Consider the following 12,502-nt stretch of genomic DNA (forward strand, 5'->3'; position numbering starts at 1 on the left):
CCAAATGTGAGGGTCAAGTCATCAATCCAGATCTTAGGCAAAATTTTGAGCTACAAGGTCGACTCCAAATCAAAACTCAAAATCGAGTTCGTAATGGTGAAATCACACCAAATTCAAAATGCCACAAACCAAATCTGAAATGTTATTAGTTAAATCCATATCTGAGATGTTAATCAACCTTACCCAAACCTCTTAAGCATAGATCACAAACTCAAATTAGGGCTTCTCTCATATCACAAATTGAACTGAGGACTGAAGGAAGATGGAGAACCTTTGTTAGAATTTCAATCTAGTAAACAAGTAAATGGAGTATGGTAGAGGTGCATGAAGCCTCCAGTTTCTTCAATTCTAGGGTTTCCACTTGACTGACATTGGATACGGAGGAGGGGGTGGCGCTTGTAGACACCCCATTTTTGACCGTCCTCAAGACTTGGACGTCACCGTTTGAACCCTCGGTGATCATCCTTGTTCGTGTTTGTTTTGAGTTCCCAGAGGTCTCAGCTACACGCCTTGCCTCAGGATCTCTCGACTTGCTTGTTCTGTGCTTGGTTTTGCACCAAGGACTTGTGTGTTTTTGTACCTGAGGGTAGAGAGTAGCTTGTTAGCTACCCCTGACCCCCACCGGCCTTGGTTTGAGGCCACCGGCCGTGTATTCTTGCTACCGGCCATTGGTGAAATATATCGTTGGCCGGTCGGCACTTGGTGTGGTCAGCCGACCATCTGTTTGACCGATGGCCTCTTTTGCTGGCCGGTACCACCTTTTTGCCTTTTACAGGCATAATGCATGCCAGCTGTGCTAGCTGGAATGCACGGACCCTCCTCCCCATGCACGAGTGTGGCTGTTTTGCCCCTTTTGCACCTTTTTGGTCTAGCTTCTTGAGGAAGCTTGAACCTTTTGTAACAACCCCCGTACTGTTTACTGATTAATGACTGATTGATTACCGATAATCACCGATTACTGTTAAACGAAACGGATAATGACTGATAATTGAACTGATTAAAAGTACTGAACTGACTGACTGAAACTGGAAACCGAATTGAGTGAGTATATGTTAGTTAAATTGCATTATATCTGTTTGACTGTATGATTATCTGTTCATGTTCATATGTTTAAACTGCTAATTGAAGGCCTTATCGGCGGCCGAATCTGAAACCGATTAGTGTTCTGTGACCCTCGTAATTTATATGATTTTATAGTATAATTATCTGAAAATTGATTAGGTATGATTAAATTAGATTAAAATAAGCTAATTAAAGAGTTGGACTTAATTACCGTTTTGCCCTTGAGTGGGCCACTATCTCACACATCTTTAAGCCTTGTATACACTCATACACTTGAGCCAAAGACAACATTTCCTCAGCCATTCCCCTCTCATTGCCGACCATAGAGAGAGAAAAACTAGAGGAGTGGAGTTCATCTCAATTTTGCTTGTAAATTGCTTGGTAATTGAAGAAATTGTTGAAGTGATTGCATATTTGAGCTCCCTTCTTGAAATACAAGACTAAAGGTAGCTCCATTGTCTTCTTGATCATGTTTTGAGCTAGTTCTTGCATGGTTCATGTTAATTTGTAGAGCTAAGTCATGATTTGGTTCATTAATGGTGGATTGAAGCTCATTTCTTGCATGCATGTTAGTATTGTTGCATTTTGAGGTTGATTACATGGACATTAGTGCATGCATGCTCATATTGTTGTCATAGACCATGTTTCCAACTGGTTTGAAAAGAAATGAGCTCATTTGAACAAGCTTTGGATCTTTAATTTGGTTTAAAACTCATACATGACATGTTTGAATGTTATTCTTGAAAATGGGTTTGAATGTGGTTTTAATTGACTCACCTTTGGGGCTTGAATTCATAAATTGAGCTTTGAAACTTGTTATACATTGAATTTAGTGATGTTTTCCAGAATTTGGGCCCAAGAGGTCGAGTTTGGAGTGGTAGAATGCTTGGTTTGAGCTTGGGAGGCAGATCTGGAAATTCCAGATTTGGCTTCCTCGCTCGAGCGAAGGATTCCCCGCTCGAGCGAGCACCTTTGTCCAGGGCTCCGCTCGAGCGACCATCGAGCGACCATCGCGCGTAAAATCTCAGCATCCAGTATTTTTACTGTTTTGCAGACCGCTCGAGCGAAGGATTACTCGCTCGAGCGAAGCCTTTGATTTTGGACTTACGCTCGAGCGGAGAAAGTCTCGCTCGAGCGAAGCCCCTATTTTCAGCAAACTTTGCAAAATGTTTTCTAAGTGTATTTTTGCATCCTTATCCCATCCTAGGCATTCTTAGGCCTAGTTTAAGATATTTAGATGAGGATATCGTTGTAGAACACACCAAGGCAAATTAGGGATTAAGTTATGAGATTTCCCAACTGTGTAGCTTAGTGTGTTCAACCTGTGAACTGTGTAGGGTTGGCGACTGGAGAGACACGCTCTAGCATACTGTAGCCCAGAACTCTGTGAGTAACAATTGTGTAAAGATATGTTCAACTGATTATCTTTTGAATACTGAGCTGAACTGTTTACTGAACTGGTATTATTTATTGAATGAATGTATGTCCTTTATTTCTGAACTGTACTGTGGCATCCTTAGTACTTACTGTTTACTGTTACTGTTACTGCGACAGAATTCTCTGTCGGTTCCCTCGTGGAACCACTACTGTTTACTGACTGATGGCCATCATTACTGTTCGGTCTTTTAAGACCTACTGTTACTGTTATGCTAATGGATGTACCACATATGACTGTTTACTGTACTGAACAACTGAATGACTGATTGAAATGAACTGTTTTCATACTGTAAGGATATTCATTCTTAACCTCTTTACATATTGTGTTATTCACTGGGCTTTAGCTCACTGTTTATATATATATGTAGGTGCTCAGCCGCCAGACCGCAGCTAGGAGCGTCAGGGTTAGACTCCAGTTTTGTCAAGCCAGCCTTCGTGCCTCACTGCGAGGTTCCGAGCCTATCTGCTAAGGCTCAGGGGTGTTTTAAGAATTCCCCCTTCTGTACTGTTTCACTGTTTTGTATAGACTGACTGTTCACTGTACCGCTATCTAGGGTAGAGTCCCTAGTTTGAATGAATGTAAATATTGTGCATACTGTTCTGTACTGTTTATGTATGAATGCATGAAAAATCTTTTTGGCATACGGACTGTCACAGCTCATTGGACATTGTTTAATTACTGTATTGGCTTCCGCCAGGCCCTGTACTCTGTTTTACTGTATTACTGTTCTGCAGGCCTTTGGTAATCTCAGATTACTGGCCGGTTACGGTGCTAAACCCATAGGGCCGGGTTTGGGTCGTGACACCTTTGTCTTAGCTTCCTCAAGAAGCTTGAACCCTGTCCCAGCTTCCTCAGGAAGCCTTGGCCCATTTGCCTTGGCTTCTTTAAGAAGCCTTGGTCTCTTTTGTTAGCTTCTCTTGAAAGCTTAACACTTTTGTTGGTCTATATAAGAGCCCCATCCTCCTCCTTTGTGGAGGTTGAGAAAAACCAGAGAAAAATACATATATATATCTGATATACATCTTCTCTCTCTATATCTCCCACTCTCTCTTCATTTGTGTGTGTTTGAGGGCCTAAAAAGGTGATTTGTTCTTACTTTTGCACTAAAACACACACCATTACACCATACTTCGACTTTGGGAGGTGTTGAGGGTTTATTCTTGAGGTTTTGAGCTGGTTTTGATCAGAAGAAGGTGGATGGACTTGCTGTTCTTGAGGTGTTCTTCAAGGGTAACACTTTTACTTTAGATTCCCCAATCTTGCACTAGCTTTTGACCTGCTTTGCATACTGATTTGGGCTTCGTGTATAACTAAAAAAAGTCTTGTATTTGCATGCTTAAGATACTTCAGTCGATCTCCCCCTCTTAGGCCTTGTTTGGCCCTTTTGTGCTCTCTTTGATAAGCGTCGGGGACTTTTGTGTATTGGCCTTCTCACCACTGAAATCCAGTGGATTTTCAGTGGTGAAGAAGGGGTTTTGAAGTATTGCATAAGGGAGGGACACCCCTCTCCCTTGGTCTCTCTTTTGTTTGCATTTTTGGCCTATAAGGGTAGCATGTATGATTAGTTGTTCTTGGCTTCATTCCAGAGGTTTTTGGGTGTTATTGGGTCATATTATGCCTCTGTTTTTGGTTGGATTAAAGGTCCCTTGCATGCATAATATACTTGCTTTGTATTCCCCCGTTATGCCTAGAAGTGCATCATGCATTTAACCTACTATGCTCTCATGTTTTGGCCTAACTTTGTGAAGTTCTTAGCCATGTCTTACCATGCTTAAGGTCTGTTGGGAGCTTATTTGATCATATTTACCATGTTTGGTATAGCCCCTTTGTATTTTGGCTTGTGAGCCTTGAGGGTGTGAGTCATGAGCATGTTTTAGTTGGGTTGTTTCAATGATTTGGAGTTATTTCACATACCATTTCAGTCCCTAATCCATGTTCCTATGCTTGTATCCATCACCCTTTTCATGCCTTGAAGATGTGTCCTTTTGTGCCTTGAAATGAGCATTGTGCATGCTTATGTATTTAAGTTTTTGGGGCTGCCATATCAGTGGGTTTTAGGGAATATTTTGATGTATAAAAACTCTGTTTTGGGTTGCTTAGTTCATGCTATGTTTGCTTGGGATAGGTGTTGAGCAATGCTCTCTTTTGTGGCCTTGAATAACTTCTATTTTGCATCCATTCCCTATCATGTCTTGGTGTCATCTTTTGCATGCTTTTCAGAGTTTAACATGAGTGTTTAATGTCCAAGTATATTGCCTTTAAGTATGCTTAGAGTTGTCTCCTTCCATGCTTAGATGATAGGCCTTGGTGTGTGCATGCTTGCATGCATAAATTGTGCCATTTTTGACCATTTTGGCCACTGTTTTAGGGTGTGGCTGAGGCCTCCCATTTCAGTTTAAGTCCATTCTTGTACATAGTTGTATGTTTGACTTGTTGCCTCTCGTTGCATGCTTGCATTATACCATGTTTGCATCACATGTTAAATTGCATTGTATTGCCTCTTGCATGATTAGCACATTGCATGCTTGCATAATAGATTGCATTGCATTTGGCATGTTTTGCATCTTAGCCTCATGTTGCATTCTTGAGCCATGTTTGTATACATGCATTGCATTGCTTGGTTTGGGGTGTCAAACCAAGCATGAGGATTGAAAGTGTTCGTACTCCAAGTGACGTAACACGTCTCAATCCTCGGTCGCTGATGCCCTTGATCTCAATATGATAGGGTGTTAGCATTTATCTCTTTTGTTGCATGCATTTTACATTGAATGGCAAACTTGGCCTCTTAGGCCATCATGCATCAAAATGCATAATTGATGGCCCAAGAGCCGAGGGTTATGCTCCCTTGAGTCCATTGCATGATGGGGAGTGTAGCCATGCTCACATTTGCTTGAAAATTCTATGCCATACACTGCTTGCCCTCTGCTGCTGTCAACTGCAGGATTCTGCTGGAAGAAATAGCCGGCCGGCTACTTGGAGTGCCGACCAACCAAATACAATTAGCCGGTGGCTTAACCAATGGTCGATGACCATTCCCTTCGGCCGGTGGTGTTCCCACTTGGTCGGTGATGCTCCCCAGTGTTCAGAGAAGTATCCTTGGGACTTGTGCAAATTTTCAGAGGAACAGGACAGTGTAAACAGAGACAACAGTGGCATGGTATGGGTTTCCGGGCAGTCAAGCATGCATCATTCGCACATTCCGAGACAGGGCTGCGGCAGTCTCTTTAGCTTCACATTTAAATTATTTTTGTGATTAATTTGTTAATTAATTAAGGGGGTCTGTAATAATTAATTAGCTAGGATAGTTGATTCATTATTCGGACTGTATTATTCTTTTGGACCCTCCGAGCGAGGGCAATTGTGTAGTAAGTGTGTGTGTGAGTATGTGTATGTCTTCCAACCCCACTTCTTTCTTTCCTTTTATTTACCAGCTTTCAATGGTTAGTATTAGGACATATTTAAATTAGCATACCTTATGTTATGCATGCATGCATTCATACATTTGTCTTGCATGCATTGGGCTCGGCGCATCATACTAACTGCATTTGTGTTTCAATTCCAAATTGAATACGTGTTAGTTGTAGCATTTCGCATGTCATTTTAGAATAGCCGAGCCTATTGTATTCACAATCCTGCATGTGTTGCGTTAGGTATTTCTGTATAGTTAGGATCATGCATGGATTTCTAACATAGCTTTTGTTTTGGCTTGGAGTACTCGGTAAGTTTTTACGCTTTAGCATCCTTGCATGCGTGTGAGTGTTGCCATGACAGCATGATTACCATGAGGCTATTTGCTTATGTGATATAACTGCTTGAATGCCTGTGGATGGAGGTTGAATTACCTGAATTGGAATAATGCATTAAAACCGTGAGTTTTAAGCCCACTTGATAGTGACAAAAACCATCTTTTCTAAAGCCCACTTGAGGGTAGCAAAATCTGCATTTTAGCCTACTTACGAGTAGCAAACTGCTTTAAAAAAAAAAAAACAAATATGAAATGTTTTGTTCTAACTCAGGCGATTCAGTCTATACTTGTATGCTGTGCGCATCACATAGTAAATCTAAGCTAATAACCGGAATAAGAACGCATAATGTTTTCAAAACAAGATATCATGGTTAGTAGAGGCCGATCTTCGGATCGGGCGAGAGGGGGTGCTCATAGCTGACCTTCCCCAATCGTACCCAAGTTCTGGATCCGAGGCATCTCTAGTAATAACGAACACGTGGCCTTAGACAAACGAGCCAAGATTTCCTAAATTCTCCCAAAATAAAATATTTAGGTGGCGACTCTATATCTGGCAAAGCAGTCCATGTTTGGTACTTCTTTACAAAAATCGATTTTTCAAAATGATTTGCTGGATTTAGACTCTTTGGTTCAGATTAAGAACCGTGACAATTAGAGTCCGAACTGTAGTGAGCCCAAAACGAACAGAACGGGACTCATCCTCCCGGGACGTTCAGGGACGTCTACAGCGCCGGAAATCATGGCGGTTGGTGGCCGGAATACATTGGCGAACTATGCTCCGGCTACTTAGGTGACCTCTAACATGGCTACGAACAGAAGCTGTGTTTAGAGGGAGAGGAAAGAGACGAAGAAGGTGGGGAGAGAGTGGGGGGAGAAGGTGGGAAGATTTAATTGAGGGTAAAATAGTCTGATAAAATATTTAAATAATAAATTTTGTCCTTTATGCAAGACTTTATAATTATGAGGGGGTTTAGAAAGTATAATTTTTTTTTTTAGTTCTTTTAACAATAAAAGGAAGGTAAAGAGGGTTTATAGCCAAATTTTCCTAAAAAAAAATATTACAATATATAAAAATATATAAGGCGTTGTTGAGATTACATTAATTTTGACAAACGCATTTGCAATATTCTTTTATAAATCAGAGGGAATATTACTAAAAAGGCCCACCAATAATGGGTTTTGGCCCCAAAAAAACCCTATATAATAAAAAATAATAGTAAACGGACATTGGACCACAGAGGGATGACAACACAGCTAGGCCCAAACTTAAATCTCAAAGCCCAAAATTCAACCAAATGTGCAGTGCTCGATCCATGTGCCAGATCGTGGGTTACAACCGACAATCAATCGCCAATATATTTGCTCCACGTGTCAAACCCCTTTAACGGCTCTTTTTTCCGTCCCTTTCAACAAAAACAAAATTAAAGCCGAGCCGTAACAATCATCAGGCTCGGTGCTTCACTTCACTATCATCATCGACCCATCTTCTTAGCAGACCGTTACTCTCTCTCTCTCTCTGCAAATCGTTGAGGAAGAAGAAGAAGACATGACTGCGGTGAGTGTAGCCACCAGACACTGCAAGAAAGCAATGAAATTGGGAATCTCTCTCTTCCGCAGAGGCTTCAACTCCTCCAAATGGTTTGTCTTCTCTCATTTCTTGATTCTATGTTTTTTAAACCCTAAAATTGACAAACAATGGGTGTATGTATATTGAATTTGATGATTGTAAAAACAGCAAGACAATGACGAAGATGGCAGTGGCCAGGATAAAGTTGCTGAGGAACAAGAGAGAGGCGGTGGTGAAGCAGATGAGGCATGACATCGCTGTGCTTCTTCGATCTGGTCAAGATGCCACTGCTCGCATTCGGGTATCTCTTCTTTAATTTTCCTTCTCTCATTTCATCTCACTTTTATTGTTTTGTAATTAATCTGTGTGGAGCTAGCTATCCCCAAATTTGATTTTGGGTTATTTGCCTTTTGACATGGAAACTACATATTAGAGCATCTTCAACCCTTCACCAAATTTTTTTTTTTCCCATCTAATTTGATTCAAAATTTGAGTAAAAAAAACTTGATTTGAGTAAAAAATTTGGGTCTTATTTCAAATTTTCAAATTTCATCAAATTTGATGAAAAAATTCATTTCCAATGCTTTATCTTTTTAAATTTTCATCAAATTCAAATTTGATGAATTTTCAATTTGATGAAAATTTGACTCTCTCCTTAGTTTGATGAACGTTTGATAAAAGGATTGGAGATGATTTTTGAGTACTTTTTTTATCAAATTTAAATTTGATGGGGAAAAAAAAAAGGGTGAAGGATTGGAGATGCTCTGATGTTACTATTATATGTCAATTTTGGTTTCGAGCTTTGGTTTGTTGGATGTCTTGTGATGGAATATTTTCTTTCTCATTTTTGGGCATTGGTTTGGAATATTGCTTTCTTGGCTTCTACTTGAATTTAGATGAAGCTGTTGGCGCATAATTACACACCTACAGAAGCTTTTGTGGTTTTTGCTCAATATTTGTTTAAATTAACCATGTATGTGGATTTTATAATTAAAAGACTCCTTGGATTTAAGGCTTCCCTGTGTTGGGCAGGGCGGCAGGCTCTTATGGGGGGTACCTTTTAAGAGGCTTTAAATATTACTTGAGACCCAATTTGATATTATAAGTTGTTTGAACTGATCACTGTAGGGGAAAGTCCCATAAGGGAGCATAAATTTCTTCCCCTCCGCATCTTATCTTGTTATATTTGGTGCTCTACACAAAATCTATTTGATTGGTTATAGGGTACATGGTACTGTAAAATTTTATTGTGGGTAGTTTGTTTGTAAACAATCTAGTGTTAAATTTAGATTGAATTCCAATTTCCATATATATATACAACTTTTTGTGCATTCATGTGTGTATATGAAGATGCTTATTCTTTTTTGCTTGGAGATTTGTCTCAATGTTGATTGCTTTGATGTATTCTATGAAATTGAAATTAAATTAATTCAATACAGGAAAGATTTATAAATGACCTAGGATTTGTAGGTTATACAAGAATTACATCGATCTAGTAGACTATGATCTATATTTACGGTTGATGTGGAGTCTGACTCTGATTGAGTTGTTGTGCACTTGTAGGTTGAACATGTGATAAGGGAACAAAATATTATGGCTGCAAATGAATTCCTTGAGCTCTTCTGTGAACTGGTTGTATCAAGACTTCCAATTATTGCAAAGCAAAGGTAACAAGAAATGCAGGATTTTCATGATATTATTAGGCACACATCATGAAATGCTCAGAAACAATTAACTCTGTTCTGTGTCCAACATATTCCAGGGAATGCCCTTTAGATCTTAAAGAAGGGATATCGAGTTTACTATTTGCTGCCCCTCGATGCTCAGATATTCCAGAACTATTGGCAATTCGGGACATTTTTGAGAAGAAGTATGGGAAAGATTTTGTGTCTGCAGCTGTTGATCTACGACCCAACGCTGGTGTCAATCGAATGGTAATTGTGTTCCACAATTTCAACCATTGCTTTTATGACCAATAGTTCTAGAATTCAGTTGTTCTTTCTTAAAAAGATTAAATTCTACTATACATCAATTTTTCATTATTGAATGGCATATTTTACATCATATATGTTGACTTTTACTTGAATCAGTACTGTAGATGATTAATTTCATGCGCATGCCTTTTCGTACAGCTTATTGAGAAGCTTTCTGTTAGAACCCCTAGTGGTCAAGTAAAATTGAAGGTCATGAAGGAAATAGCCAAGGAACACCAGATTGAATGGGATACGACAGAGTCTGAGATGGAGCTTCTCAAACCTCCAGAAGAGCTCATAGTCTGTTCTCTCTCTCTCTCTCTCTCATCAGCTTGTGTTGGCCACTTACTAATCTGTAGTGTCTTTGATCAGGAAGGACCACGAACTTTTGTTAGTGCCAGCAGCCTACCTGTAAAGCCTATACCAAGGCAATCTACTGAACCAAATAAGCCAATCTCCAGGTAATTTGTGCACCCTAAGGTAGTGGTTCACTGAAATGATTTTAGGCAGGAATGGAAAGGCTATTCCTCTTAAATTGGCGAATGGTGAGAATCCATTTCCAATGTAAATTTCTTTCCTTTTTACAAAACCAAACATGAGAATGGGTATTACAACGGGAATGATCATTCCATTCCAGCCTGATTCCAGTGACCAAACAATGCACAAGTATCACTGTTGAATAGTACTTAGTTTTACTTTCAAGATCTACAAATGATTTGATTTTTTATGTTCATCTCAATTCTATTAGCACGCAGAGGATTTATATGAAATTGTCTGTTCTTTGTACCACAATTTTTAATGTCTTTTGACCCAGATATTCAGGTAACACGGAAAGGGATACCATGCATTTTCAAGACACTGCATCTGCTGCTGAAGCCGCTGCTGAGTCTGCAAAGAAAGCAATGGCTGCGGCAGAAGCTGCAGCCTATTTGGCCAAACAAGACCCAAGTCAGGTCTCTGAGGCGTTTGGTTATAGTAATAACTTCAATGTCAATCCAATCAACTATCAAGATATGGATGATATATCTGAAGTCCCGGCCCAGACGTACAAGTCACATAGTGTTGGAAGGTCTCATTATTCAAGCAATGAAGACATAATGCCGACCAACATGGATGCGAAAAATGTTAATAGGAGACACAGCTACAATGTCCCACCTGCACGTTGTGATATAAAGTTTGATGAATCGGACTGTGACGAAGAAATTGACATGGAAGAACCTACTGATGGCAACCATATACCGCCAAACCGTCCTGCCTCTCAAGTTCCTCGCATTCATCCAAAATTGCCAGATTATGATGCTCTTGCTGCGCGTTTTGAAGCACTCAAGTATCGCAAGTCCCAAACATAAGAGAATTAATGTGTATTTCGTGTATGATATTTACCTATTATTCAATCGTATAGACATCCTAAATAATGTGGGTTGCAGAAGTTTCTTTTTTGGGTACTGTAATTGACAGGGACACCATTTCATTATTTTGTCGACTTCATCTTTATTTTAATGCAAATTACAGAGTTTATATAGAAAATACTGTGTTTTAGCTTTTGCTTTGCACCTCTGCTGCATTTTGCAATTATTTCATTTGATTCTTCTGGAAATATGACAGATGTGTTGAGCTGTGCAATTTTGAAAGTAGCTCTGTTTTGCATTTTTTTTCTGTTTGGAACCCTGTTTTATTTTTAACAAAATTTTGTATGGTAACTTAAGACTTAACTAATTCCGCATCAATTGATCTTTGAGTGTCACTTATTTTTTCAGTGTTTCCAATGACTGAATAAAATTCTGGGGGAGAACATTTATGAATCAAATCAGTAGTCAATATAATCATCTGCCTTTGCACATTTTATTTTCCTGTGTTCAAGGATGAGAACCAATCCACTTTCTAGCACATTTCCCTGTGTATATATATAAACTTGACAGCATTGTTTGGTATTAACTTTTATCACTCAAGATGGAAACCACTTTGTCAGTTTCTAGTGTGTAAAATATGGGAAACTTGATAGCATACTGGTATACTTTATATCCAAATGATGTGTGTTTTGTTAAGTTCAACATCCTTCATGGTGAAAATTACAATGCTGAGAAAATTGTGGTGGAACCAAATCTCCACCACTGTCACATTTTTGTGAAGTCCTTGATGATGCAAGAAAGCTTGGCCACCAATCACTCCAATCACCCTAATTCCAGCTATGAAGGAACAGGGATCAAACAAGATGGACCCGGAATGAACATCACCCGAGAAAGAGCAACTACATACACCCCCATCTACTCTAAAAAACTAAATGCGCCCCCATCCACTCTAAAACTTGTTCAAACTTGCAGTTTGTGGTAATCACTGAAACACAAGCTGCAGGAGAGCGAGGGAAAAACTCTAAATGAACTCAGCCTTTGAATTTACTTGAGGCATTTGGTGAATGATCGTGAAATTCACTGTGATATCCTCTGTGATTCAGCAGGAGATCCAGGCATGCATGTGTTCAGGTTACCACCTAACCATCCTGCTAAGTAAGTAGCTAACCATTATCCTCTCCATGACTTGTGATATAAAGTTCGATAAATTGGACTCTGATGAAGTAATTGTTGGTTTAGCACACCCTAAGAATGTCATGTGATTGTTGTTCTAAGCTTTGGTTTTGTTTTCTAGCTAACTAGGGGACGCGGATTTTATGTCCTCAAAGTATCTGTCATCATGTCCAATACACTTACTACAGTCATATG

At 39.5% G+C, this 12,502-nt stretch overlaps 1 protein-coding gene across 1 annotated transcript; it reads left to right on the plus strand.

Moving 5' to 3' along the window:
• Positions 1 to 7,673: 7,673 nt before the first annotated feature.
• Positions 7,674 to 11,312, plus strand: LOC114289339 (Regulator of Vps4 activity in the MVB pathway protein). The gene is made up of 7 exons (XM_028233046.2): positions 7,674 to 7,883; positions 7,981 to 8,113; positions 9,376 to 9,479; positions 9,575 to 9,746; positions 9,945 to 10,085; positions 10,158 to 10,246; positions 10,600 to 11,312. Exons 1-7 carry the CDS (start codon positions 7,792 to 7,794, stop codon positions 11,132 to 11,134), a joined length of 1,266 nt encoding a protein of 421 aa, XP_028088847.2. The 5' UTR covers positions 7,674 to 7,791; the 3' UTR covers positions 11,135 to 11,312.
• The last annotated feature ends 1,190 nt before the right edge of the window (positions 11,313 to 12,502 follow it).

The sequence above is a fragment of the Camellia sinensis genome, chromosome 4 (assembly GCF_055761805.1).
Source record: "Camellia sinensis isolate YWXY chromosome 4, ASM5576180v1, whole genome shotgun sequence".
Taxonomy (NCBI): domain Eukaryota; kingdom Viridiplantae; phylum Streptophyta; class Magnoliopsida; order Ericales; family Theaceae; genus Camellia; species Camellia sinensis.

Coding starts and splice junctions, on each gene's coding strand:
- LOC114289339 (XM_028233046.2), top strand. CDS start 7,792: ATGACTGCGGTGAGTGTAGCCACCAGACACTGCAAGAAAGCAATGAAA. Junction 7,884..7,980: donor GGCTTCAACTCCTCCAAATG/GTTTGTCTTCTC, acceptor TTGTAAAAACAG/CAAGACAATGACGAAGATGG. Junction 10,247..10,599: donor CCAAATAAGCCAATCTCCAG/GTAATTTGTGCA, acceptor CTTTTGACCCAG/ATATTCAGGTAACACGGAAA.